This window comes from Bombina bombina, chromosome 1, assembly GCF_027579735.1.
Source record: "Bombina bombina isolate aBomBom1 chromosome 1, aBomBom1.pri, whole genome shotgun sequence".
NCBI classification, from domain to species: domain Eukaryota; kingdom Metazoa; phylum Chordata; class Amphibia; order Anura; family Bombinatoridae; genus Bombina; species Bombina bombina.
This window is the reverse complement of record NC_069499.1, coordinates 563,428,706-563,455,111: the sequence shown is the minus strand read 5'-3', so window position 1 is coordinate 563,455,111 and position 26,406 is coordinate 563,428,706. Positions and strand designations below refer to the sequence as shown.

The 26,406-nt window shown below is 37.5% G+C and overlaps 1 protein-coding gene across 1 annotated transcript in view; it reads left to right on the top strand.

Moving 5' to 3' along the window:
* The window catches only part of TSPEAR (thrombospondin type laminin G domain and EAR repeats), a 162,471-nt gene that overhangs the window by 73,701 nt on the left and 62,364 nt on the right, over positions 1-26,406 (top strand). The window contains exons 9-10 of the mRNA XM_053713340.1: positions 8,902-9,088; positions 11,739-11,968. Coding sequence (XP_053569315.1) covers positions 8,902-9,088; positions 11,739-11,968 — 417 coding nt within the window. The remainder of the gene's footprint in view (positions 1-8,901; positions 9,089-11,738; positions 11,969-26,406) is intronic.

Sequence of the window (26,406 nt, the reverse complement as noted above, 5' to 3'; positions counted from 1 at the left end):
ATAGAGGACACTTTTTTTATTACTTGTTCCATAAGGTTTTGAAGCTGTTTTTGTGAAACCAGTATCCTTCACAGAAGAAATTTGAATTTTTCCCTCAACACCTTAGTTTTATCTAAGATATTTATTAAATTTAGGCCTTTGACACTTTTAACCCTTCAATCCCAGAAATTTCAGAGAAAAACTTGGCCAAAGTACCAGAGAATTTGTTTAGCATTTTTGCTATCACTCTGTTTAAACTGAAATAGATACTTTCACCTAGATTACGGGTTTTGTCGGTAATGGTGTGCGATGCTAACAAGCAGTTTTCCCTCACCGCGCACCTACAGACAACAATGTTATTACGGGCTTTTTGAAACCCGGCGTTAGCCGCAGAAAAGTGAGCGGAGAGCAAAATTTAGCTCCACATCTCACCTCAATACCAGCGCTGCTTACGATAGCGATGAGCTGACAAAACGTGCTCGTGCACGATTTCCCCATAGGAATCAATGAGGGAGAGCTCAATGAGGGAGAGCCGGCTGAAAAAAACCCTAACACCTGCAAAAAAGCAGCGTAAAGCACCTAACGCAGACCCATTGATTCCTATGGGGAAACACTTTTTATGTCTACACCTAACACCCTAACATGAACCCGAGTCTAAACACCCCTAATCTTACACTTATTAACCCCTAATCTGCCGCCCCCGACATCGCCGACACCTGCATTATATTATTAACCCCTAATCTGCCGCTCCGGACACTGACGCCACCTACATTATATTTATTAACCCCTAATCTGCCACCCCCAATGTTGCCGCAAGCTACTTACACTTATTAACCCTAATCTGCCGCCCCCAACGTCGCCGCCACTATATTAAAGTTATTAACCCCTAAATCTAAGTCTAACCCTAACACCCCCCTAACTTAAATATAATTTAAATAAATCTAAATAAAATTACTACAATTAACTAAATTATTCCTATTTAAAACTAAATACCTATAAAATAAACCCTAAGCTAGCTACAATGTAACTATTAGTTATATTGTAGCTAGCTTAGGGTTTATTTTATAGGTAAGTATTTAGTTTTAAATAGAAATTATTTAGTTAAAGGGACAGTATACACTCATTTTCATATAACTGCATGTAATAGACACTACTATAAAGAATAAGATGCACAGATACTGATATAAAAATCCAGTATAAAACTGTTGAAAAACTTACTTAGAAGCTGTCAGTTTGGCTCTGTTGAAAAGGTAGCTGGAAAGCCCACCGCAAGTTGCAAATAAGACACTCCCCCCTCCCCCTTCTTTTGCATATGAAAAGACCCTTTACACAAACAGCAGCAAGCCGGAAAAGGTAGCTGACGGTATTCACATAAAACTTTGGGGCTTGGTTAGGAGTCTGAAAATCAGAGCAATGCTATTTAAAAATAAGCAAAACTATACATTTATTTTTAAAAAAAACTTTATGGGCTATATAAATAGATCATCTACAAAACATTTATGCAAAGAAAAAATGAGTGTATAATGTCCCTTTAATTGTATTTATTTTATTTAGATTTATTTAAATTATATTTAAGTTAGGGGGTGTTAGGTTTAGGGTTAGACTTAGATTTAGGGGTTAATACATTTAATATAGTTGCGGCGACGTTGGGGGCGGCAGATTAGGGGTTAATAAATTTAGGTAGGTGTCGGCGATGTTAGGGAGGGCATATTAGGGGTTAATAATATTTAACTAGTGTTTGCGATGCGGGAGTGCGGCGGTTAAGGGGTTAATAGATTTTTTAGAGTGGCGGCGATGTCCAGTTCGGCAGATTAGGTGTTAAAAAATGTATTTTAGTGTTTGCTATGTGGGGGGACTCGGTTTAGGGGTTAATAGCTAGTTTATGGGTGTTAGTGTACTTTTTAGCACTTTAGCCCATAAAACTCTTAAAGGGACAGTCTAGGCCAAAATAAACTTTCATGATTCAGATAGAGCATGTCATTTTAAACAATTTTCCAATTTACTCTTATCACCAATTTTGCTTTGTTCTCTTGGTATTCTTAGTTGAAAGCTTAATCTAGGAGGTTCATATGCTAATTTCTTAAACCTTGAAGCCCACCTCTTTCAGATTGCATTTTAACAGTTTTTCACCACTAGAGGGTGTTAGTTCACATATTTCATATAGATAACACTGTGCTCGTGCACGTGAAGTAATCTGGGAGCAGGCACTGATTGGCTAGACTGCAAGTCTGTCAAAAGAACTGAAAAAAGGGGCAGTTTGCAGAGGCTTAGATACAAGATAATCACAGAGGTTAAAAGTATATTATTATAACTGTGTTGGTTATGCAAAACTGGGAAATGGGTAATAAAGGGATGATCTATCTTTTAAAACAATAAAAATTCTGGTGTAGACTGTCCCTTTAACTACTGACTTTTAAATGCGGTACCAGTCTTGACAGTAGAGGCTGAACCACTCACTTTTTGAAAGACTCGTAATACCGGCGCTATGCAAGTCCCATTGAAAATATAGGATACGCAATTGACGTAAGTGGATTTGTGGTATTTTCGAGTCTGGCCAAAAAAGTGAGCGGTGAGCCTGTCATTTCAAGACTCGTAATACCAGTGGACATTAAAGAGCAGCGTTGGGACCTCTCAACGCTGCTTTTTAAGGCTAACGCACAACTCGTAATCTAGCCGTTGTTTTTTTTTTTATTTACCTATGATTTTTTTTTTTTTTTAAATTTGGCCTTAAAAGAGCTTTCAGTAGATGACAGTTTCAACTGGCTATTTATTCACTGAATTAAGAAATTATTTTAAAATTGCCAAACAAAAGTAAAAAAAAAACTATCATCTGTCTATCTACAAAGATTATCAAATTCCACAAAAACCCATATCTTTCTAACTGTAGAAAAAAATCTCAAAATTTGTTCATTGGCATCCTCTGATTCAGACCAAACATGTATATATTTTTTATTATATATATATATATATATATATATATATATATATATATATTTTTTTTTTTTTTTTAAAGTAGACAACTCAAGTTATTAATCAAGGCCCATTTTAATATATGTCAAGCCACCCTTTGACCAAATAAGATCAAATAAAAAAAAATCATCTCACTAAAATTATTTATATACAACTTGTGCAGTCATAGACCTGATCCCTTCCGAATAGCTATCTTCCTTCTCCCCACCCACTGGTTACCAACATCTTAGGTACTGGCAGCCAGTCTGTCAGTATGTAGATTAGGTATTTTTTATTTTATTTTTTTCTGCAGTGTAGGGACCCTCCCCACCTCACCCCTACAAGTGATCACTTTATTTTTTAACTTTTCTGGCTTCATATGGTAAGGGAGTAGAACACAATCAGTTCTGCCCCTCGGTTGCAGTTCTAACTGTCAAAGCTGACAACTGGACTGCAACCTTCCCCTCTGTGCTAGATGTAGGTAGTATTTCGAAGCAGTATGTTGTGCAAACCCCTTGTTATGTACTACATACATCAAAAAGGTGAAAGGGGTTAAACTGAGGAAAAAAACATTTCAGAGCGTTAAGTTAAATAAAAAGGTTAAATAAACTGTCTTTTTAAATGCTGTAAAATGTCATTACTGAGTATTTGTCTTTTTAAAGGGACATTAAACTCAAGATTAATTTCCCTATAAAAATAGTAATTATGCATTACCCACTTTTAAAATATTATTATTTTGCCTGCTTTTGATGTAATTTAAATTTCAATTTTTTTTTAATTGTCCATTGTCCCAGAAGGCTGAAGTGCATTCCGAGGAATTCATAGCCTTGAACCTCCTACATGACACAGGGACTGCTTGATATATACAGGAGTTCTTCATACCTGTCCCTAACTCGCTACAGCAAAGGGGATATGTTAATAATAATAATAATAATAATAATAATAATAATGATAAAGACTAATGTCATTTTTTCTAAGAAAAACAACCATTTTTAGTGATGTAAAAACATTTATTTTGGATGCACATATTTTTGCGTTTTAATAATTTATTTTTGATTCATATATAAAAAAATGAATGTTCCTTTATACATCATTAGCCATCAAAAATCACTGTTGCTACTTTAAACTGTAACTAAAATGAAATTGTTTCCAGTTGAGCCTATGGGGCACATTTATCAAGTAGCGGATGCGCCGGAAACAGGATTTAAGAAGCAGCGGTCTTAAGACCATTGCTCCTTAACTTGTCCGCCATCTCTGAGGTGGCGGACTGCAATCATCCCGATCAGATACGAACTGGATGATTGACACCCCCTGCTAGCAGTCGATTGGCCGCAAATGTGCAGGGGGGGCGGCATTGCACAAGCATTTCTTGTGAAATGCTTGTGCAATGATAAATGCCAACAGTGTATGCTGTCGGCATTTAGCAATGTCGGGCGGTCATGATTCGCTACAGCTAATCATGTCCGCCCGACATTTGATAAATTAGCCCCAATATCTTTCTATTAAAGGGTTCAATCTAGGGCTAGCAAGATGGATTCCTAAGGCCTCAGTCTTGTCAGCATTTATTTTATATAATGTATTTATCACTTCCAACACAATGGAACAAAAAAAAATTGAACTTGTTTTCAGGCAACTTGCTGTGTCTATATTTCTAGATGCTTGACTTCATCAGGAGATCAAAAGCTTCCTGATGTCAACATAGATGAGCAATGTTATGTCAAATTGTATTTTATTAGTTTGTATGTGTCATGCAAAGATACCAGAAAACTGTATAGGGCTTCTGCTTTTCATGTTCATTGCTGTGTAGACTATAAGAAAGTAAGACAAAATCAGTTCTGTTTTCATAATTATATTAAATTACCCGACATCCTTGTGTTGTTTTTCACTTAGACTGTGCCCTTGTACTCCAACCTTCCATAGCATTCAGTTTCTGTAATATTAGTACTGACCTATGTATCCTAGTACTGCAGTTGTGAGGAAATCCAAAAGAAGCATTAAAGTTAATTGGTGTATATATGTACATAATATATAAGCAAATATGCACTTAATTGCAAATATTCTGCATACACACATGTTAAAAGAGCCTTTTAAACTGCTATTTAGTTATCAAAATGTTAAAGGATTTCGACATTGAATAGCAAACCAGTAATACACATCTTGGTCCAGTAAACTAGTAATGTTCATTTTCCACTTTGGTGTGACCAATCAAAGGCTGCTCACAAGTGAAAGTTGATATTTAGGGGCCTAATTATCAAAGGTCTTGCTGAGGGGGGTGTCAATCAACCCGATCGGGTTGAATTCTGGCGATCCCTGTCCACCTGCTCAGAGCAGGTGGACAGGTTATGGAGCAGCGGTCTTTGTGACCGCTGCTTCATAACTGCTCTTTCTGGCGAGTCTGAAGACTCACCAGAAACACGGGGTATCAAGCTCCATTCGGAGCTTGATAGATAGGCCCCAATCTCTAGTATTGTCTGATACACAGACAGTCTAAGGATAACTACAGTTATGTTGTCCAGGTTTCCAAGCCTCCATTCCATTTGTGGAGAAGGGCAAGGCAGAACTTGGCAAGATAAATTACAGGACTAGCAGCACAAAATAAATAATGGATTTGCATTGCAATGTTTTACTATGGTTAATTCACAGTTTTATGGGAAATTTAAAAGGACACTGAAGTCAACATTAAACTTTCATGGTTCAGATAGAGCATGCAATGTATTAAAAAAATTATATATATATATCTTTCCAATTCATTTCCATTACCAGAATATATGTATATGAATCTGTGATTGGCCGATGGCTGTCAAATGGCACAGGGGGGCAGAAAAATAGAAGGAAACTGATTATGCAGTTCTACAGTATTTATTTATGCCCCTTTTATTTGCTCATGTCATTCTAATTAGCACCACCATGATCAATAAATGATTCATTTTGGTAAAAATGTAGTTTTAATAATATTACCAATACCTAATACCTAGTATTACTACGCACAAGGATATCTTTCTTCTGACACACAGAGTTGCTCATCATATTGATTGAATTGATGTCACCTTAAAAATGATGTATGATTACAGACCTATGGTGGCATTAATGCTGCTTAGTATTGCAGTAGTAGAAATGAGGATTTCTATACGGAACATCTATTCTAAGGTGGTTTTCTGTCCCTGTATTACTTTTGCTCTTACATTTATCACACTAAAACAGCCCAGAAGTGACACTTATCATTTAAAGGGCTGAAGCTTCCTTAGTACTTCTACAAAGAGATATATTTATATTTACTGGACGTAACATTTTGGAAACGTTATGTAATTTGAAGTCTTAAAATTTATCACATTAATTCACTATAATTTAACCCATTTCCTCTCCTATCATTTTGTTTTTGTTTTTTTCCTTTGGATAAAACACTGGTTTCGACCCTAGCAATATCTGCAATATTTAACAGGTACAAGCTTACTGTATAATTTTCTATAATGTCTTCCTGTAGGATTCTGAAAATATTTTTATAGAAATCATCCCATGAGTGTGAAACAATGTTAATTTTTTGTTATTGGAAAATTCATAAATTTATTAATTAACATACACCTAGATTACGAGTCTTGCGTTAGCCTTAAAAAGCAGCGTTGAGAGGTCCCAACGCTGCTTTTTAACACCCGCTGGTATTACGAGTCTGGCAGGTACAGATGTACCGCTCACTTTTTTTCCTCGACTCGAGCATACCGCAAATCCATTTACGTAAATTGCGTATCCTATCTTTTTAATGGGATTTGCCTAACACCGGTATTACGAGTCTTGGAAAAAGTGAGCGGTAGACCCTCTCCTGTCAAGACTCCTACCGCATTTAAAAGTCAGTAGTTAAGAGTTTTATGGGCTAACGCCATAACATAAAACTCTTAACTAAAGTGCTTAAAAGTACACACACACCCCTAAACTACCTATTAACCCCTAACACGAGACCCCCCCACATCACAAACACTTAAATACATTTTTTAACCCCTAATCTGCCGACCCGGACATCGCCGCCACTTCAATAAATATATTAACCCCTAAACCGCCGCACTCCCGCCTCGCAAACATTAGTTAAATTTTATTAACCCCTAATCTGCCGTCCCTAACATTGCCGACCCCTACCTACATTTATTAACCCCTAATCTACCACCCCCAATGTCGCCGCAACTATATTAAATGTATTAGCCCCTAAACCTAAGTCTAACCCTAACCCTAACACCCCCCTAACTTAAATATAATTTAAAATAATCTAAATAAAATTACTACAATAAACTAAATTATTGCTATTTAAAACTAAATACTTACCTATAAAAGAAACCATAAGATAGCTACAATATAACTAATAGTTACATTGTATCTATCTTAGGGTTTATTTTTATTTTCCAGGCAACTTTGTATTTATTTTAACTATTTACAATAGTTATTAAATAGTTATTAACTATTTAATAACTTCCTAGTTACAATAAATACAAATATATTAATTACAATTAAATTAAATAAACTAAATTACGAAAAAAACAAACACTAAATTACAGGAAAAAAAAATAATTACAATTTTTTTAAACTAATTACACCAAATCTAATCCCCCTAATAAAATAAATAAATAAAAAAAAAATAATAATAAAAATCCCTACCCTATACTAAATTACAAATAGCCCTTAAAAGGGCTTTTTGTGAGGCATTGCCCCAAAGTAATCAGCTATTTTACCTGTAAAAAAAAAGACAATACCCCCCAACATTACAACCCACCACCCACACACCCAACCCTACTCTAAAACCCACCCAATCCCCCCTTAATAAAACCTAACACTACCCCCTTGAAGATCACCCTACCTTGAGACGTCTTCACCCAACCGGGCAGAAGTAGTCCTCCAGACGGTCCGAAGTCTTCATCCTATCCGGGCAGAAGAGGTCCTCCAGATGGTCAGAAATCTTCATCCAGGCGGCATCTTCTTTCTTCATCCATCCGGAGCGGAGCGGGTCCATCTTCAAGACATCCAACGCAGAGCATCCTCTTCTTCCGACGACTAAAACTAAATGACGGTACCTTTAAGTGACATCATCCAAGATGGTGTCCCTTCAATTCCGATCGGCTGATAGAATTCTATCAGCCAATCGGAATTAAGGTAGAAAAAATCCTACTGGCTGATCCAATCAGCCAATAGGATTGAGCTTGCATTCTATTGGCTGATCCAATCAATAACTTTATTATAGTGGAGGCGACGTTGGGGGCGGCATATTAGGGGTTAATAATTGTAGGTAGGTTGTGAAAACATTGGGGGTGGCAGAATAGGGGTTAATAACTGTAATGTAGGTGTCGGCGATGTTGGGGGTGACAGATTAGGGGTTCATAAGTATAATGTAGGTGGCGGCAGTGTCCGGAGCGGCAGATTAGGGATTAATAATATAATGTAGGTGTTGGCGATGTCGGGGGCGGCAGATTAGGGGTTAATAAGTGTAATATTCGGGGTGTTAAGACTCGGGGTTCATGTTAGGGTGTTAGGTGTAGACATAAAATGTATTTCCCCATAGGAATCAATGGGGCTGCGTTAGGAGCTGAACGCTGCTTTTTTGCAGGTGTTAGACTTTTTTTCAGCCGAATCAGCCCCATTGATCCCTATGGGGAAATCATGCACAAGCACGTTTAGCCAGCTCACCACTACCGTAAGCAGCGCTGGTATTGAGGTGAGATGTGGAGCTAAATTTTGCTCTCCGCTCACTTTTTTGCGGCTAATGACGGGTTTAAAAAAACCTGTAACACCAGCGTTGTTTGTAGGTGAGCAGTGAGCTGAAACTGCTTGTTAGCCCCGCAAGCCTTACCGACAAAAACTCGTAATCTAGCCGATAGAATTCCTTAAAATCACTTTTGGGATCATGTTTTTTTATTAAAGATCATTATTTACTGAGGCAATTTCTCTAGAAGCTTCTATGACTCATATGAGTTGCATAAATATATTTTATACTTTCAGATCTTTTTGGCCTTGGCTAATTTTGAAAAAGATGTTGAAGGAGATGAGTTTTCTATAATATATAAGTGGAATCCAAAGAAGCAAAAATTTTTCCTGTATCAGAAGATCAGATCATACAGTGCCCGGGATTGGGAAGCCTTTCACATAGATGGAGAAACATTCCTGGCAATTGCCAACCACAGAGAAGGTACATAATTCATTATCTGGCATCATGGGCTGGTATCTACCCATAGTAGGACTGCCTATGTCTACTTTTAAAGCTACAAACAGCTTGTAAAGTAATTTACTTGATTGCTGACTTTTGTGTTCCGAGAGTTATAACACATACCAGGGAATATACACTTAGATGATAAGTATCAATCAAATTCTATTGCTACTTTAAAGGCACAGTCTACTCCAAAATTGTTATTGTTTAAAAAGATAGATAATGCCTTTACTACCCATTTTACAGCTTTGCATTACCAATATTGTTGCATTAATATACTTTATAACCTCTAAAACTCTAAATCTCCGCCTGTTTTTAAAGGGGCTGTAAACCTAAAAAATAATGTTATTTAATTCTGCACATAGTGCAGAATTATATAACATTATCTTAGCACTAACATTATACATCTAAATATTGCAGAGCTATTTTATTATAATTTACCATTTTACAGACCGCCGATCCTTGCTCTACTGAGCAGGTCTGTTTTTTTTCTAAGCGCATCTGTGCACGCTGTCTTGTCACACCTGCCCCGATCGCGCCATTAAACTAAATGTAGCTCACTCCATAATAAAATATCTCTGCAATATTTAGATGTGTAATGTTAGCGCTAAAACCAGGGGACAAGTCGAGCGGGAACGCATGGGAATGGAATTCCTGCACTATTTTTGCAGGTGGAACTAAGTTTCCCCTGGAAAGAGAACAGAAATGCTTCAGTAAACACTGCTGCTGCTGGTGGGAGGAGCTGGAGCACAATCTGGTTAGACAGATAGTGAGATCCTCTAGTAATGGGCAGTAACACTTCCTACAATACTCTAAATTTAAGCCTGTCAGCGGTCCTGTTGTGTGATCAACCTGCATTTCTGTTTGGCTTGCTCTGGGGTTTGTTAGCACCCCTCAGCAAAAATATGACTATTGCACCTTAAGTGGGTAAGACTCTGTGACACAAGATGAGCCTCAGGCCCAAAGGCAAACATTCAACCCTTCATTGTTTTTCATTAACCAAGGTGTATAGATTATATACAAATATTTTTTGTTAGGCTTACTGCCGCTTTAAGCCCCTGTAAGCCGACTTAATCTCAGTCCATTTTATAAGCTTTTTACAACAAGACAGAGATAGCTAATGTGTACCATATAGATAACACTATTCTCACTCATGTGAAGTTACAAATGAGACTGTACGGATTGGCTAAAATGCAAGTTGTAAACAGCCCTGAGATTAGGGGGTAGTCTGCAGAGGCTTAGATACAATGTAATCACAGAGATAAAAAGTATTTTAATATAACTGTGTTGGTTATACAAAACTAGGAAATCGGTAATAAAGGGATTATTTATCTTTTTAAACAATCACAATTTTGGACTGTCCCTTTAACTGATATCTCAGATTCCAGAGCCAATATATTTAGAATTCAGAGCCCTTTTTATGTTAGCAATTCAATTACACGTCAGTGTGTATTTGTGGTTCAGATTAACTCTTAACATTTCAATTTGTCAGCATAACATCAATTTTCTTTTTTATTTTCTATATACAATTTTGTTGGGCTTGGGATGCACACACATCTTGACATTATGGGCCAGATTACGAGTGGAGTGATATCAAGTTTATTACGCCTGTTTGCGTGTGTCAGAAGTAGTGCGCATATTACAAGTTAAAAGTAAAAGCATTTGCTTGAGTGTAATTTAATTTAACGCGTGTCCAGTTAGTGCGCCCTCAGAGCTCTGGTTAATTGTTACGTTCAAATAATAAGTTGCACAAAGCACATCAAAATTACATGTAAAAGTACAGTTACACTCATAATAACATCTAATAAAAACTATTTTTTTAAAATTGCACAAATAAGTTATAAAGGCTCAAGGATACGAGGTCTCAGGTGTTAGAAAAAAGGCATGCAAAGGGCTTTAACATAGAGATACATATATATTTATATATATATATATATATATATATATATATATATATATATATATATGTCTAAAGATGTATATGTATGTATGTATATATATATATATATATATATATACACGTCTAAAGATGTATATGTATGTATGTATATATATATATATATATATATGTGTGTGTATTTATATGTTTATATGTGTGTACATATGTATTTATATGTTTATATATGTACACACATAAATACATATGTACACATATGTAGACATATATATATATATATATATATATATATATATATATATATATATATATAAGTGCATTGGAGCCTTTTGCAGTCAAGAAGATGAAAACATGTCAAATAATATTTATGTAATATTCATATTTGATAAAGGTTTTAACTATGTATTTACTGTAATTATTTCACAGTCCAATGTTCGTCACATAGCAGAATATGTTCTATCTATACCTATATATAATCATATATATATATATATCAAAATTACAAGCGTATTGCATTGAGCAATTATACTTTTTAATGGACTAACTATATATTTATAAGATGACAAGCTTTCAGAAGAATGTCTTCCTTTTTCAAGTGTGAAGCAATGTTACTAATGGTACAATTTCTCTACCTTTTTATGACATATTAACATATTCTTCTTCCTATTTGCAATCATGTTCTGTTCTTCAGTTTACAGTTAGCATTTCTTTTAAACCCTTATTCTACTCCTCCAGGCAATAACCACAATATCAATAGTGTCATTTACAAATGGAACTCAAGCACAGAACTTTTTGAGGTCAACCAGACCATTCCTACCTCAGGAGCATACGACTGGGAGTTCTTCAGTATTGGGCCATACTACTTTCTTGTTGTTGCAAACACATTTAATGGGACATCCACCAACATACAATCCCATATCTACATCTGGTTGGGAAGCATGTTCAGACTGTTCCAGTCCATTACAGTAAGTCATTTATTATTTGTAACCTTCTATTCTGGGGACGGGCTATCTTCTACATTGTTTAAAGGGCCACTGTAAGTAAATATTTTCTATGCCTGTTACTAACTAACTACCCCAAATATGCTTTTTATCAATAGCATTTCATTAACGTATCTCTACCGTATGTCAGAAATCTTGTCTGCAAATGTAATTGTTTTCCAAACCCACTCCGTGGGTATCCTTTGCTCTGTACCAATCCGTTTACAATACCTAGGTTTCAAAATGGCGGTTTAAACACAAAGTTATTGGTTTAAATATTTTGAACATGCAGTGCTGAAAATAGTGGGCAGGATAATGTGACATCATCGGCGAATAAAAGATATAATTTTTAGAACGTTATGAAACTTCGTTTTGGAGAAAATATAGGTCAGTAGGTTTTAATTAATGTTTATTAACTTTAATATGTTAGTAGTTTAGCTTAAAAATTATAACAGAAAGTAATCCTTTAAGCTTCAGGGGAAAAGAGTGAAGCCCTTCTTTCAAATGAGGGGGCTTTTGTTCCACCTAGGATGCAGGTGATGACTGTGAGAAATGATGAGTCCAAACAGACATCAGGAAGATTTTCTATGTAGGGGGAATAGGGTATTATGAAAAATCAGATAGGCACCACTTAAACACAGAGATGTGTCCAATATGATGTTCATTGGTATATAGTCATTATTTGGGCAGGGAATACTCAAAAAGAGCCTATACCAGCTAAAGGTCACATATACCACTGTAATGAGACTACAATTGCTTGTTCTTTGGATTGTAAGAAAGGTAGGGTTAGTGACCAGAATCACACTTTAACATATAATAAAAATTATTATTATTGAGAGAAAACCAGGCATTTGGATAAAAAAGAGATAGAGAGGTAAATAGTAAATGTAACAATGAAATAAATAGCAGGACAGTTACAGATACTTAACTTTAGTGATGTAATCAGCAGTTTACAGAACAGAACATCATTATCTCAAGATGGCTGGGCATAGCACTGACACTGCCTTGATGTGTGTCTATTTTCTAGAGTTACACATTTTCATAAAATGACAGAAAGTAATAAATATGTACAACTGTACTAATGTATCCATACGACTAAGCTGAAAACATCACAGAAACTCTTAAATTGTCAAGGTCACCTTTTGAAGATTATGAAGTATTTACCCGATCCTACTACAGCTGCACAACAAAATACTCCTCGCATGAAAGAGGGTATTATACTATTTCAAATGAGGTAGCAAGTTATTCTCGTTATGCTAGTTGGAATCTGAAACTTAAAAATGCAAAGAAAGAATTAGTGGACTCTATATAACAGGGGTGTGCCGCAGTTATGGCAATTTAGAGGATCTGTACTGTGTGACATCATCAATGGGGCATGTACTGTGGAAGCTGTTGTTGCGATAGGTGGTGCATCCCCAATGTGTAGCTCTCTTCATTCTCTGATGTGTAAACATCAATACATTTGTAAGATAGCCTATTCTTTTACAGGTCCTATGCATTTACAGAAAAGATGTAAATGGGGAAGTAGCATTAAATGATAAAAACAACAAAAATAAGTAGTAGAAAGTAAAAAATGATGACCCCACCCAACCAACAGTGACATACCATAAAGAGGTAGCCATCTTGTACCATTTCTTAGACCCCTCAATTTTTAAGGTATAGGACCACATTTGGGAGAGTTGCATTGGAGAGGCCTGAGGTGCTTACCTGTGTGTGTGTCTCAGTTCATGCTAAGAAGTGTGTGTTGGTAGAGTCTTTAGTTGTGCTATGGCCTGAGGAAGAAATATAATTTAGCGCTGGGTGGAGTGATGTCGCTGAAGATGAAAAAATTGTGCCCCATTTGGTTTAAAAGGTCTGTTGCAGTGCAATTTGGAGCTTGGTTATTTAATTATGAGCCTGGCCTGATTCCTGACTTTAGTCTCTTATCTGCCCCACTGTTGTATGCAACAGCTCCAGCTGCTCCTCTGTCTATGCCTTAGCATGTCTTCATTATAAGCACTGTGTATTGCCAGTGCAGGAAAATGAGAGGGTGCAGGAGGTGACGTCTCCACCAATGACTCCTGCATCTGCATTCCTCCCACCATATGCTTTAATGTTTATGACGGGTGCAGAGGCAGGAGATTCCCACTACTTTGTGGCCTGTTCTGGACTGTCTATCTGGTTGCTTACCCTTGGATTTGTTATCTGAAATACCCCTCTACTTGCTTTTCTTGTTATATCTGGTTTACACTGGCCTGCAGAGCATCTCCAGCACAGGTGGTTCCAGCTATCAAACAAGGTAACTTCGATTCAACCTTACAAGGTTAACGTTAGAAGAGTGAGGGTGATTTTTTTTCTTTCACATGGGGCCAGATTATGAGTGGTTCATTAAGAAAAGTTATGCACAAGCAATAAGGCGTTTATCGTAGCTATTTACGTGTGTCGGGTTAGGATGACCACAGAGCTCTGGTTAACTGTTTCGCTGAAAAAAAAGGGTCACAAAAAACATCAAAACATCAAAACATCAAAACTACATTACACTTATTCTCAAAAAAGCAATTTCGGAGATGCAGCATCTTTGTTTAAAAACGTGTCTTTATTAGCTTCTTAAAACATGAACAACATGCAAACAATGCCCTTTAGCGTATTGTAAAGCTTACCCATTTTGGCAATAGTGCCGTACTCATAGCTCTCTAGATTCACGTTCTGCATACGGGCTTAAAAAAGGGGGGTAAAACCATTTCATTCGCTAATGGGCAGGAAGCTAATAGCTCTTATTTAGAGGCTCACCTTTAAAGGTACAGTGCCTCAGTTAAGCACCATAACAATTTGATGGTTAAAAAATAACGCTGCTTATGTATTGCATACTACGTTTATAACTGCCACATAATTCATAAAGCTATAATTGGTGCTTAAAATTTGCATATAATATAACATAAACTGAACTGAATAGCTTAAAACATACGCTACAAGTTGCATCCACATATCTGTAAGTCACTAAACATTGCGCACCAAAATAAGTCATATAATAATAATAATACAATCAATTGCATATACTCTCCTGTTGTGCTGTTTAGATTATTCCATTAGGATACAACACCCTATACAAACTTGTTTCACAGTCTCCATAGTACATTTATACTTAATATTTGAACAATTCATCATAGTTCAAAGAATAGAAACAATGACCTAATAGAATTATAGACCGTCAAATGCTAACAATACACCCTATAAGATATTAAAATATACTTATGTCATATTCTGAATTGAGACCGCTAGGAAATCTAGTCTGTAGGTGAATAATCCAATAGACCTCTATCTTTGCCAAGGCATGGTCCCTGTCCCCTCCTCTCCTCCCCACATTTACTGTTTCAATGATGGTCCATTTAAAACTTGTAACATCTTTATTTTGGACCCTATTAAAATGTTGGACAAGGGGGGTGGTCAGGGTACCCCGCCTTAATGTTAGAGAGGTATTCCCTAATACATGAGCGCACCTCCCTAGTCGTCATACCCAGGTATTGCAAGTGTATTTTGCCTGAAGGGGTTCCCATCCCCATAGATGCAGGACAGCTCCCACCTCCCCATGAAGAGGTTGGCAAAGGAGGGCACAAAGTTTGCACCCATAGCTATCCCGCATCTCTGGAGATAGAACACCCCCTCAAAGGAAATATAGTTGTGAGTAAGGAGAAACCTAGCAATTCTTAAGATGTAGTCTACAAATTCTCTTTGGTATCCAGTATTTCTAAGGAGAAAAAACTCTAGGGCGTCCAGTCCCTTGTTGTGGGGTATGGATGTATATAGTGCCTTCACATCAATGGTGAGCCACATATCACCTTCCTCCCAACTTAATGCCTGCATCAAATTAAGCACATGAGTAGTATCCTGTAGACAACTGTAAGACCACATACCAAAGGTTGCAAAATGCCATCTAACCACTGAGACAACCTCTCTAGAAGGGACCCTATTCCACTCACGATGGGTCTACCCGTGACCCCCTCCAGGGATTTATGTACCTTCGGTAAATGATTGAAAATGGGTACTACCGGATTATCCACCAAGAGGAAGTCACAGGTAGGCCCATCAATGAATCTCAAATATTTACCATCATCCATTATTTGTGTAAGCTCACGCTTAAACTTCAAAGTGGGATCTCCACATAATCTCAAAAAATGTGTTTAATTTTGTAGTTGCCTTTCAGCTTCCAAAATAAACTGGGATCTAGACATTACCACAACAGACCCTCCCTTGTCTGCACTCCTTATCACTAACTCCACATTGTCCTGGAGTTTCTTGAGAACTGATCTCTCCTCTTTGCTCAGATCGGGGGTGGTCTGGTGCAGCAAGGTCAGATCCCTTTCAACCCATTCCTGAAATTTTTCAAGTGTATTTCACCTACATTGTATCGAATAGAATTTAGACCTATTTTTAAATTTTGGAAAATTTGCTGCCTGTTGACTATCTGCGGTGGAACCTTCCTGAAAGAGCTGTTCCAACAATGCCAAATTGCACCCTTCACTAAAAGTTAGTGCGTCATTAGATCTATTGCTAGATGTTGTTGTATTTCCAATGTAATTACCCTGTGTGTTATCTCTATTGTGAAAATATTTTCTTAGTGTTAATTCTCTGATCAGCCCAAACCTAAATTCAATACTTTCAGCTCCATATATGATAGTCTATAATCTGACGAATTAATGACATTATTCTTTACTGGTACTTGCTTCTGTGTCTTCCTCACCTGGTTGGGTACCTGTTTTGTCCCTGATAATTGGCTTGACCATCTCTTTCTCCCCCCCCCCCATCTGGTTTTGTGTGTGGGATGGAAAAAACCCTGCTCTAGGCTATGTCTATCTCCTATATTAAGGGAGGTGGCAGTACCACCTGTAATGGGTTTGTCAGTCTGCAATATATCAGGAGTGTATTTTGACCCCCCCCCCCCCGGTGTTGTTTCTTGAGAATAGGCGGACCTCCTTTATTGGTCATTACTTTTGGTCTTACAACTAGGGGAGCTTCAGTAATATCTACTGGAATAGAGTCTGTATTTCTTATATTTACCTCTCCACCTGATGCAGAGCTTTCATCATAAGATTCTGCTTCACTCTCTGAAAATGTTACCTTCTTATTATTAGAGTTATTTGCCCTATGATCAATCTCAACATTACTCTTATTGTTTCTATTCCATCTACCCCTGCCTCTCCCACTTGACCAATTATAAGCTCTACGGCCTTCAAATCATTCTTTCTTGTTCCACACATATATTTTATTGTTGTCATAGTCAAACTGATACCTCAGATATTTCTTATGTTTTACTTCAATTAACAACGCTTTAGCTTCTATCAAAGACTTTTGTAGTATGTTGTCATACTTTGGATATTCAAGCGCTGTCCTCCTAAGATTCAATTTGATTTGTATCACTTCATTTGTTTGTTAATAGCATCAAGTGCCCTTGTTTTATTATTAACCAAAAGTAACATTAGTCGGAGGGAACATTCTGACAATATCACGTTCCATTCACTTATAAAGTCCCTATCCTCTGTTTGGAAAGTAGGGAATTTATTTAGCCTGAGGCTCCTTGGTATAATCCTCAGTTCATGATACTTGTTTAGTGTCAGAATGTCCCATCTCAACTTATTTTCTTTAATAAGAAGAAATTCCATTTCCTCAAATAATTTTGCCAAGGTAAACTTAGATCTACCTGTACAGAAGATAACTTAAAAATCCTCCCACACTATTATCCCTCTCTTGTAATGATTTGAGGCTACTTCAACTTCCATTCTATATGTAATGCTATAAGACACGTATGGTCACCACACTTTGAATCAAATACAATGCTATGCAATAAAGTGGAACACAATACGATACAATGCAAAACAATAAGAAAATGTTACAGTTCCAACATATGATCACAGAGTTCTAATCTTTCCCTATTATATAGCAAATAACAGCATAAAACAGTACAACTGTTGTATTACAAATGACAGATAGACGAATATTTCCATTGTGAATATTATTTTTTTTTTTTAAATTATTTTTATTGAGGCAAAGTATAGTGCAATTATATACAGCAGTAATGTCAGCTCAGCAATACAGAAAAATACAATAAAAAGAAAAAGAGAAACAAAAAGCAACTGCAATAAAAACTGGCATTCATTGATCCTATATCATTCATAATCAAGAACATGCCAGAGCAAAACAATAATCAAAGCCTCTTATTTTTCCATTATTTCTCATTAGTATTCTACAGCTTATATCTTCAGGGTAGACAACAGATAGAGTCTATATAACAGAGCCATTTTGATCTGAATGAGGGGGAAGGGGTGCGGGGGAAAAGAGAAAAAGAGAAAGAGCAAAGAGAGAGGAAAGAAAAAAAAAAAAAAAGGGGGGGCTTAGAAGAGGCATATAAACTATTCAACACCTAGCTATTACCATAGTCCTAATATATATAGTCCTAATATAACTACTTCAGAGTATCTAAAGGGGTATATTAATTGATTTATTTCCTCTGGAGTAAATATTTTAATGAAAGCCGACCATTTTTTGAAAAATGAAGTTACCTCCTTTTCTGAGGTTAGAGATACGTCCATTTGCTCAATAATACATTGCTTTTTCATATAATTTTTGATTTCCTGAATACTAGGTATTGAGGGATCTCTCCACTTTCCAAAAATTAAATTCCTCGTTTCCAGAATTGCCCCATTCCTAATTTTTTTTTATCCGAATTTGTTGAGGGTTCTACCAAGAATACCACCCCTGCCAATGAGAGAGAGAGAGTCGGAAGCTTCAATGTATTAATTAGCCAAAATTCTACCTTTTTCCATAATTGCCTGATCCTCGGACAAGACCATATCATATGGACTATGTCCGCAGCCGGAAAGGAACACTTGGGACAGACATTAAAATTATAATTGTGCCATTTAAACCCTTTAAGCGGGGTATAATATGTTCTGTAAAGTAGCTTAATGTGTGATTCCCTCCAATTTGTAGATAGCGTAGATTGGGCTACAATGACTATAGATTTTTCCACCTGTTCTGCCTCGATGCCTATATCAGGTTCTAATAGGTTCCACTTTTGAGTTATCTGTTGGAGATTAAGTGCTCCATCTTGGCTAATCAGCAGGTCATACCAATACGATATAGATGATAATTCATTTTTGGCCAAGATGGGCCAATTATCTAACTTCCCCCAAGACCAAGACCAACCAAATTTCCGTATTAACGAAGCTAGGTAGTGTCTGGCTTGGAGATAAGCAAAAAAATCTTTGTTGCTTATATCAAATTCCTGTTTCAACATTTCGAAGGATTTGACCGAAGCAGAACCTTGATCTATGAGTTGGGACATAAAAAGGAGACCCTTTCTCTGCCAAGTTTGAAATACTTGTGTTTGAATACCTTCCTGAAATTCTGGATTTCCACAAAGCCCCTGAAACCTTGGGATTGTTAGATCAATGTTCAGTTTACGGCCTAACTTTTTCCATGCTTGTATGACCATAAATATTGATTGAATAGCCCTCACGTTTTTGGGGATTAAATGTGTCGGACAATGGATTAAGGCTGAAGGGTTATAAGGGAATATAATGTTTCTCTCCAGGCTATTATTAGTAAAATAATCCTTGTTTAGGATCCAGTCTATTGCAATGCGTGAAAGGAAAACCAGGTTATATTTATTAAGATCTGGTAGAGCCATTCCACCATACCTTTTCGGAAGGTGGAGTTTGTTAAGAGAAATTCGAGGTCTCTTACATTTCCCGATAAAATATCGCAAGGCCCTATTTAGGCTCTTCCAATCTCTGACTTTTAGAATCACTGGAATATTTTGGAGAGGATAAAGAATTGTAGGTAGTAAGACCATCTTAAAAAGAGCAATACGCCCCGACAAGGATAGGGGAAGATTTTGCCAGTTTATCATATATTCTTTAATTTTAGCTAAAATAGGGGAAATGTTCAAGTTATACCATTCTTGTGGGTTTAAAGAAATATGGATCCCTAAATATTTAAGATGAGTCGACACTTCCTTGAAAGGTATCTTGTCAAATGAAGACTCATTCTTCCTTACCCACATTAGCTCAGATTTAGAAACATTCAATTTGTAGCCTGAGAAAGAGCCAAATGCATTAGTTATTGAAATCAATCTTGGGATATTGACTAGTGTGTTAGACATGTAAATTAGCACGTCATCGGCGTACAAGGCAACTTTTGGCTCCACTAGACCAATCTTTATTCCTTGAATCCTCTGTCTAATTCTAAGGGCCAATGGCTCAATCGCTAAGTCAAATAAAAGTGGTGACAGGGGACATCCCTGCCTTGTGCCCCTTTGTAAATTAATTGAGTTGGATTCTAATTTATTAACAATCAATCTAGTTGTGGACTTGGTACAAAGGTTATTAATAAAAAGAGGAAAATTGTCTTTAAAGCCAAAACGCAGCAGAGAATTAATAATGTGTTGATGAAAAACCGAGTCGAAGGCTTTTTCTGCGTCTAGTGCAATTATTGCTATGTCAGGTTGGTTTTGAGTGGTATCTGGGCTATTATAGAAGTAATCTAGGACCAGGCATAATTCTCTTATCTTGGCTGCCAGATTGCGCCTGGATATAAAGCCTGCCTGATCCTTATTAATAAGATCCCCTATCACTTTTTGGAGTCTTCTAGCTAAAATTGATGTTAATAACTTGTAATCTGAATTAAGTAATGCTATAGGTCGGTATGACTCTTTATTCAGGGGGTCTTTCCCTGGTTTCGCAATTAATGTTGTTATAGATGCTGTAAAAGACATAGGAATAGGTTGATTATCGATAAAAAAATAATTAAATAATTTTCTTAGGTAAGGTGTTATAATTGGAGAAAGAAGCTTATAAAACTCGTTAGGGAGAGAGTCTGGGCCAGGTGATTTGTCCAAGCGAGTTTCTTTAATTGCCAAGGTAATTTCTTGGTCAGTGATAGGGGCATTAATTTTAGTCACGGCTTCCTCCTTTAAGACTGGATGATCAAGTCCTTCCCAGAAGAGTTCTGAGACTACTTCATCTGATTGCCTGTGTGAATAGAGATCTCTATAATAGGTGAAGAAGGCATCCATAATTTCTCTCGGATTTTGAAGTAAGGTTCCTTGTTCTTTGAGTGAGTCAATAGTAGAGCTTCCCTGTGCGTTCTTAACTAAATTTGCCAATAGTTTCCCTGCCTTATTCCCGTGCCTGTAAAATTTCGCTCTCATTTTGTAATCCTCTTGGATTGCAACATGTAATAGGAGATTGTCTCTCTCTCTCTTGGCAGAGGCGTACCTCCTCCAGTTTATTGATGTTGGTTGGGATAAGTAATTACTATAGCTGTTAGTAAGTGCACTCAGAGCTTCATTCTCCCGAAGAGCCGCCTTCCGCTTATAATCCACCATATAAGCGATGATTTCTCCCCTCATTACGGCCTTACCAGCTTCCCAAAGTATATTTGGGTCATTGGCAGTATCTGCATTTAGATTAAAAAATTCGTTCATTCTAGCAGCCAGCCATGTCTTGAATTTTATATTTTTTGTTAAAAATTTAGGGAAAAAAAATCGTCGTGTAGTAGACCTTTTTTCATTTAATGGTATTTTTAGTATAATCGGAGCATGATCCGACACAGTGATTTGCATTATTTTTGATGTAGCCCCAATTCTCAACAGGTTCTCACTTATTAAGAATAGGTCAATTCTGGAGAAGGATCTTACACTCTTAGCCTTACATGTAAACTCCCTTTGATCTGGATTACGAATTCTCCAGATGTCTCTCAGGGCTAGGTTTTTAAATAGAGTTTTAAACATTTTACCTTCAAGTTTGTCCCTTTTGGCCATAGTTTTAATGGGTTTTTGCCTATGCCTATCTATCTGGGCCTTAGGGGTCATGTTAAAATCCCCTGCTATGATTATATAACCCTCGCCTATTTGTAATATTTTAGTTTGGAGTAATTCCCAAAAGCTTTTTTCAAAGTTATTCGGGGCGTATAGGTTGCAAAGCGTAAGAATGGAGCCGGCCATTCTAATTTTTAGAATCAGAATTCGGCTTTCGGGATCTCTATATTCTGATAAAATTTCATAGGGTTTTTTTTACCGAGCAGAATAGCTACGCCCCTCTTTCTGCCTATACTAGGCGTATAAAACACTTCACCTACCCATGAAGACTTTAGCTTTACAGATTCTTCTGCATTTAAGTGTGTCTCTTGTATGAATGCAATATCTGAATTCAATTTCTTTAGTTGAGAGATTATCAGCTTTCGTTTCATTGGAGTTGAGACCCCTCCAACATTCCAAGAAGATAAAGTCAATCTTTTTACTTTAGACATGGTTTGACCTCTTTTTCTTACTGTACCCCTCTAAGGAAAGCAGAGAAGAGAAGAAAGAAAAAAAAAAAAAAAAAATTGGAAAAATTATTGTTCCCCCGCACCCCTTGTCTCCACTGTGTTGCTTAGTCAGTGTTAACACCTGAAGAACATTATTACAAACAATACATAGTACTAAGTGAAGAAAGCAATTACATATTAATAATATCATCATAACAACTTAAATTGAGTCTGTGAAATAATTAGACCGGTAGCTTAAATTACTTAACCATTTTTTCTGCAAAAAACTTTTCTGCCTCTGGGGCAGTATCAAAAAAATACGTCTGGCCCTGGAATTCTACTTTCAACCTAGCCGGGTAAATAACCAGTGCAGTGAGACCCTCCTTGATCATCCGGCCACAGATTGGGGAGAGCTCCCTTCTTTTCAGGGAAGTTTCATAAGCGAAATCTTGAAACACTAAAATTTTGTTCCCATCTAGGAAAATAGGAGCATTCTTGCGTGAGAATTGCATGACCTTGATTTTATCCTGAAAGTTCAAGTATTTCACAATTATAGGTCTAGATCTTAGTTTGTCACCGTTTGACAAGGGAGGTCTCCCCAATCTGTGGGCACGCTCAACCATTAGGGGCAAAATTTCTTGGGGAATCTTTAGGAGTTGAGGCAAAATTTCAGCTGCAAACTGCACTAGATCTGTGCTCTGGAAGGTTTCTGGGACCCCTATTATTCTAATATTATTTCTTCGGGACCTATTTTCTAGGTCCTCGATCTTATTCTGTAGCGCTTTGAGAGTTAAAGAGTGTGCCTGCAATTTGGTGTCATGCATGCTCGAGTGATCTTCAAGGTCAGACACCCTTTGCTCTACTTCTTGAATCCTAGTTGAAAATTGCTTGACTTCCAAAGATAATGTGTGTAGATCTTGTTTTATTTCTATTCTGAGCGATTCAAATTTGGGGTTCAGAGCTTCTAGGATGTCTTTTACAATTATTTGTGAATTAATAGCCTCTTTTGACTTTGTGACTAGGTCTGATTCTGAATGTAGTTCAGCTGTAGTCTCAATTATATTTTTGTTCTTCTTGTCTCTGGGTCTGGAAGCCATGGTTGGTGAACAGTGTTTATTTTGTGTAGGTGAATTTAGGAATTTATCCATACGTGGCAATTTTAAAAAAGAAAAAATACTTTGTGAAACAATCAGTGATTAGAGCGAGAAGGGAGAGGTTAGAAGGAAAGATAAAGAAGAGAGAGAGAAAGAAGAAAAAAAAAAAAAAAAAAAGGGGGGGGGGAGGGGGGGGAAAGGGGGGGGGGAAAGTTACCCGAAAGAAAAAAAAAAAAAAATGGGGGGGGGGGGGGGGGGGGGGGGGGGGAAAAAAAAGGGGGGGGAAAGAGGGGGAGGGGAGGAAAAAGAGAGTTGTTAGCGAGGGATGAAAGTAAATGTGTTTGTGAGGAAGTGGGGTGAAGGTGCGCGTGAGAAAGAGTGAGGGGAAAAAAGGGGGAGAAGGAGGGGAGAACCCCTCAAGTGAAGAGTGATAAAAAGGAAAAAAAAAAAAAAAAATTTTCTTTTCCCTTTTTTTTTTTTTTTTTTTAAAGCCAAGGATTCACAGGCTCAAAGGACAAGAAGTTACTAACTCTGGGTTTAAAAGGAGAAACAATTGGACAACCTTCGTTGACAGTTAGATAGATTTGAGGAACTTTAGGGTGAACCAAGATTCGGTTTCAGATATGTGATCCCTCAATTTATCAGATTAACAAGATTCTAGTGCACAAGCTTAAGTCTAATAATTAGAGCCTTTGCTTGTTAGAGAACTTTTATTCAAGATCAGATATAAGTAGTAGTCTTAACCCCTCTCTCTCTCTCCCCTCTTCCCTCTCCCCCCCCTCCCTTCCCCTCTCCCCTTCCTTTTGTTTGCAAATAAACTCTAAATTGTTAGTATTCTTGTTTATATAGCTTGCATTAGGTAACAGGACTTGTGACTCTTGAGATGTTATTTCTTTCCAATCTTTACAGTGGAAAAGTTCTCCAACTAATGTGTTACGTATAGAGTCTAACAAAAGTACTAACTAGCTTTAGTCAGGACTTAGGTCATGGCAGTTGTGCCTCAGTTCTCCTTCACTTAGTCCCCAGCTTAAATTTATCCTAATCTCTTGTCTCCTTTTCTTACCCACCTATCTATTCTACCTCTATGTTTTTTGGGCCTTAGCTAGTTAGGTGGAAAAAGAGAAAGAGAGTATATAAAATATGAAACCATTTCCTTTTCTCTCCTCACCCCTCTCAAATTCAGAAACAATTCTTTGAGCAAGACTGTAATATCAGGTGTGTAGGAGTTGATGTTATTTTAAGTGTTAATAACCCTACATCAATTTAGTAACAAGAGATGAATCTTTAGTTATATTGAAAAAATATTTTGTAACAATTAGCAAACTTTAGTTCAAGAGGGTTAGTAGCGGTTAGTGTTGGTTATATACCACCCTTTTAGGGATAGATTAACTATGACAACAATATTCGAAATAGACCAAGCAGATTTTAGGCAAGCATTATTAATGTAAGATGGTCCTCCTCATATCATTCATTGCAGAGTAAAGAAAAGATAGTCAGCCTTAGTGTCAGAATAGAGTGCTTAATCTTAAGCAGTTAGTATGGCAAAAGTCAGTAGCAGGCACATTAAACACAACCAGAGTAAGTTTAGTCTATAAACTTGCAGTTCCCTTAACCTGTAATGATTGAAGTGCCAATTGCTCGCTGAAGCTTAGGGCAACGCCAGAGTAGCATTTTATGCCCCCTTAAGCCGAGAGCTGGAAGGTGTTTCTTTACAAGGAGAAAGTTGCGTCAAATAAGTGAGCTGAGCAAAGCAAGCAAGTTATAACTGAGCACAGTTAGTATAGAGCAGTCTTTAGCGTGCTTATCTATAGCAAGGTTAAAGAAAAGTTAGTAAGCAGTAGTATTGACAATAAGGTGTTTTGTCCAAAAAGAGTCATTCAGCAATGGTTACAAGCAAATCTTTCTTTGTATAAAATAGATTTGTGTTATATACTTGCGATTTTCCTTAGCTTGTGGTAGTTGAGTTATCCAGTTGCTCACCGCAGCCTGTGCTAGTGTTGAAGCGGTATCTTATACCCTCCCGCTCTGAGAGGTATTTCCTTGGATGAAGTGAGTTGTACCTGGTGAAGCTGTTCAGCGAAGGGATAGAGATGATGGCGACCTGTTCAGGTAATTAATACAGAGTTAGACTGGTAATCCTTCCTCTGTGTCGCAGCCCTTGCTTCGTTTCACCCAGCCGCCGTCTCTCCGTGAGCCCCAGTCGCACGCCGCTTAGTTCCCGCCTCCTCCGTTTGCTTGCTCACAATCATGCGTCGGGTATAGACACCAAAGAGGGCTCAGCTGGAGACCGGGAGCTCCACTTCCCGAGACGCCCAAGAGGCGAGTAGATCGGTCCGGTCGAGGTAAGAAAGAGGGTGAACTCTTGTTTAAGTTGCACTAGACTTGAGTCGCTGCCTTCTACTCCCCAGCCACAACCCCACTAGGGGGGGGGGACTTGGGGGGTATTGATGTTCCGCCGGCAAAATTTGGGTTATATTCAGGCTATCTACCCCCCTCACGCAGCACCGGTGGGAGGGGGGGACTGCCTGTCAAGATTTTATCCTGGGTGTGTGACCTCTACACGGGATGGTCTTCGCGGGGTCTAACACACCGTGTGGTAGCTTGTAGCGCAAGTTGTAACAGCGCTTAGGGAGTTCCTCCAGGGGATATCCAGACTGGATGCAGTATCTCCCCACGACTGCTGGGGCACCTGGCGCGTAATCTACTGCCAAGGACTGGTTGCATGGGAGAAATGAGCAGGTCTAGTGCAGCACAGCCTCATGCACAGGCTCTTCCTCCGGAACTCCGAGCAAAAAAAAAACTCCATTGTGAATATTATAGTATTGTTTGTAAATTATGATCCCAGAACGTAAAGCTGTATGCAAAACAGTGCAACTTACAAGTGTCCACCCTCTGTGTAGACAAATGTTCCAGTACAGTTACACTCATAATAACACCATCTAATACAAATTATTCAAAACAATATCCCACAAAATATAATTAAAGGCTCAAAGATATCAGATCTCAGGTGTTAGACAAAAAGCAGACAAATGGTTTTAAAGGGACATG